At 59.8% G+C, this 3575-nt stretch overlaps 1 protein-coding gene across 1 annotated transcript; it reads right to left on the bottom strand.

Annotated features, from left to right (window-relative positions):
- Window positions 1-1443: 1443 nt before the first annotated feature.
- On the bottom strand, window positions 1444-2492 carry SERP1 (stress associated endoplasmic reticulum protein 1). The gene is made up of 3 exons (XM_055723972.1): window positions 2312-2492; window positions 2148-2223; window positions 1444-2055 (listed from the first exon to the last, which is right to left on the bottom strand). Exons 1-3 carry the CDS (start codon window positions 2393-2395, stop codon window positions 2015-2017), a joined length of 201 nt encoding a protein of 66 aa, XP_055579947.1. The 5' UTR covers window positions 2396-2492; the 3' UTR covers window positions 1444-2014.
- Between the last annotated feature and the right edge of the window lie 1083 nt (window positions 2493-3575).

The raw sequence follows: 3575 nt of genomic DNA, 5'->3' as shown, positions 1-3575 counted from the left end.
AGCACCCCGGAATGTTTTTGTTCCAATCCAATAGCAGTTTTCGAGCAGCACGATGCGCCAAACTGTAGTTATCTGGTGGAGGCCATCACTGGCCCCTGCTCTGTCAGGCACGGGTTGTTGTTCAGGCTGTAACGACAACAAAAGCAGCCGCTGCATATCCCTTTATTTGCATGTGACTAATGATGCGGTTCTGCCCTTTGAATCCAGCAATGCCAGCAGTGGAGAAAGCACACTGGGCTACCATGTGGCCGGCTGCAGGACCCCGCAGGGAGAGGGGCTGGCCCCCAAGGGGAAGGGGAGCGGTGCCAGGTGGCTTCCATGGCCAGACCCCTAAGCCCATGGCTCGGCAGCACTGGCACGGCCAGACCCCAGCACAGCCAAACACGGGGCTTTCCTGTGCCAACGGGACTCGTCTTGGGGAAGAAGCTAATTAAGCTGCACTCGGCAGGAAGCGCTCTAGCTTCAACACCCAGCAAGGCACCATTTTGCCAACCTCAAAATGAACACAACTCACATTTGAAAAGGAACTTTTATTTAGAATCAGGGATTATACATACTTCCCCCCGCTGCCACCACTTACAAAATACAAGCATCCGAGAACAGGGAATGCATGTTACCTTGTACGGCTCAGTCTGGGGGCATACTCTCGGCCGGCCGCGCTGGTTCACACCAGTCCCAATAATATCATACGGTAATAAGACAAGTCATACAAAAGATCTGCTCCTTCACGGCCAACAGGCATTTAATTAATCTCTACAGAAACTTTTTTTCCTATTACTTCTGGTGTAACCAGGTTTTTAATTTGTCTTCTAAGAAACCTGAAAAAAGGAATCTTCCTTTAGCAACTGCATACAACAGCAGACTGATTTTGGGCTGCCGTTTGTTACCACAACGGACAGCGAGGGGCCAACGCAAAGCCCAGGCTATCAGCAACAAAATACTATCAATAGCAGCATTTTCCAGTGATCTCGAGTTACAGTCATCTACAGATGTAAGGAGGGCTTTTTTTTTTTCTTCAGCATCACTAAGAAGGAACTGCGATCATCTGCAGGAAAGCAGTTAAGTACTGGGTCCATCGTTAGGCAAAACAGTTGAAAGCAGGATCTACCTTAAATAGGATTAAATATATATCGCAAGACACACCACACTCTGCAGATGCTGCACACATAAGCAGAGCTGTGGGCGGGAGCGGCAGGGTAGGGCCCCTGTACCTGCACAAAACATTCCCATACAATGTTGTAAAACTCAAAACTGTCACCACTTGTTGAAAGTTGTCCAAGTATTTACAGCACAGTTGTGGCCTGCAGCCAGGAGAGGCTCGGTGAGCCGGCAGCTCTGGCCCAAGCTGCTTGGTGGTTTGCGAAACTTCGGCATCAGGTTATGTCAGAAACAGCTGCGGCTCAGTCGTGCTGGTTTCTAATTAAGTAACACCCACTAACTCTATACAAACAAGCATTTCGCGTTTATTAGGACAGGAGGCATAGGGTAAAGCTTTGCGTCATGATAAGCGTGCGAGCGCTAGGGCACTGCCGCATGCTGCAGTGAGACTACTCTATGCGTACAGAGAGGGCGAGGCAGAGGGGTCAGCTGCGGAGCGCTGCGCAGCTGGCCACGGTGTCACAGACATGCTTCAAGCTCGTGCTCTGGCAATCCTGGCTCCCACCTTCGAGCAGAACCACTTCCAGCTACAGAGACCATGACTACTCTGGAGGCCGGTGCTCGCCGCTGCTGCCGGCGCCCAGTGTCCAGGCCGCGCGCAGCTCGGCGTGTCAGGGCCAGCAGGGCTGCGTGCCTCGCCCAATAAGCAGGTCCACGATTGTAGATCAACAATATAATTTTATTGCTTTGTACATGTGGTGCTGTTCAAGGCACTGTGGCAGGGGCTAGGAAACTCGGAATGACTGGCGAAGGGACCTGGAATGCCGGGCGCTGCCCCCCAGCAGCCGCCGCCACGGGCCGGGGGGGGCACAGTCCATGGCAGCGCCGGGGGGCGCGGGCGGGGCTCGGCGCCCCTTCACATGCCCATCCGGATGCTCTGGATGATCTGGAAGATGGCTGCAAGAGAGCAGAGGAGCTGGGCGCTGGCCGGCGGGCAGGCCCGAGTCGCCACCGGGGCCCGCCCGCCCGCGCCTGCCCCGCCCGCTTACCTGATCCGCAAACCACGAAGATGAACAACGCCAGCAGCCAGGGCCCGACCGACGCCTTCTCCTCCGGGGCCGTCCTCTGCGGGCACAGCACCGCCGTCACTGCCACTGCCACCGCCACCGCCGGCCCCGCCGCCCACCCCCCGTCCGCCCCGGCCCCCGCGCACCGAGGTCTTGGCGACGTTCCCTCGCTGCGTGATGTTCTTGCTGTGCTTCTCGTTGGCCATGCGGATGCGCTGCTTGGCCACCATGGTGCGACCCCCGGCCGGCCCGGGCCGCCGCCGCTCCGCTCCCTCGGCCTCGCGCGCCGCCCGCTGCCAGCGTCAGCACCGCGCGGCACCGCCCGCCGGAAACACGCGCGCGGGGGCGGGGCCGCCTCTTGCCGCCAACCCGCGCGCCTGGCGGCGGCACTTCCGGGTCAGCGGGCGGAAGCGGCGCCTCGCGTTACGCGCCGGTGCCCGCCCCCGCCCCGCACGACGTGGACGTCTCTGGGGCGGCCGCGCCGCCGCTCCCCCGGAAGCGGAAGCCGGACGCGGCCCCAGCCCCGGCCCCGCCGAGCCAAAGATGGTGCCCCCCCGCGCCGCTGCTGGCAGGTACGTTGGGCCCGGCTGGGCAGGGGCTGTGCCGTGCCCGTGTCCTCCGCGGGTCCTCTTCCCCCGGCCGCGGCGTGGCCGGCCCTGGGCCCCGGTGCCTCCCGCTCTGCCCGCCGGGCCGGGCCCAACCCCCTCTCCGCTCGGAGGACAGGGCAGAGTGCTGCCGGGCCTTCCCCTGCGGGCGCCGGCTGCCTGCTCCCGTCCCTCTCTCGCCTAGGCAGCCGCCAGTGGTCCGCCCCGCGGAGCTGCCTGCCTTTCTCGTGTGGGCAGCCGGTGAAGCGGTCCCGGAGGCACTGTGGCCTGGGGCGGCTGGCGGCAGGGGCTAGCGCCCCCAGGGTTGGAGGCCACGGGCACCGGCCTAGTAGGGCCTCCGCAGCGAGCCGAGCTCTGGATGACTTCGCCACACATCGTGGGCTCGTCGCGGCCTTCTGAGAGGCCGCCTGCCTTTTCCCTCTCTTTTACTGTTAAAGTTGCCTGTAACACAAGGGACGCGCGTTTTTTCTTTCGGGAGTGTCTCTAAGCATTAAACGCCAGGGTATTTATCCTCATTTGGGCACGTCAGGGACTGCAGTTGCGCAGGATGGATTTTGGACTGTTCACTGCTGTCTGCGATCTGCTGCAAATTTGGATCTTAATTTTTCTTGGGAGTCTGCCGGAGGACCTGGAGAATAGACTCAGGGCAGGGGTGTGAAGCTAGTGGATCCCATTTAAAGTGTTGTTAAAACATACTCCAGAGGTATGTTAGGGGCATGGTGTTCCCCCAGTGACTTACAGGGTTACAGAGCAGGTGGAGATTTGAAATCTAGCAAACTAATGTTTTAAACTCTTGCTTAAAACA

Source organism: Falco cherrug, chromosome 11 (genome assembly GCF_023634085.1).
Source record: "Falco cherrug isolate bFalChe1 chromosome 11, bFalChe1.pri, whole genome shotgun sequence".
Classification (NCBI taxonomy): domain Eukaryota; kingdom Metazoa; phylum Chordata; class Aves; order Falconiformes; family Falconidae; genus Falco; species Falco cherrug.
This window is presented reverse-complemented; position numbering and strand designations above follow the sequence as displayed.

Excerpts from the sequence above, each read along its gene's own strand:
- SERP1 (XM_055723972.1), bottom strand. The coding sequence starts at position 2,395 with ATGGTGGCCAAGCAGCGCATCCGCATGGCCAACGAGAAGCACAGCAAG. Across the intron at positions 2,224-2,311 it reads GGAACGTCGCCAAGACCTCG|AGGACGGCCCCGGAGGAGAA; the intron begins GTGCGCGGGGGC and ends CTGTGCCCGCAG. Across the intron at positions 2,056-2,147 it reads CTTCGTGGTTTGCGGATCAG|CCATCTTCCAGATCATCCAG; the intron begins GTAAGCGGGCGG and ends GCTCTCTTGCAG.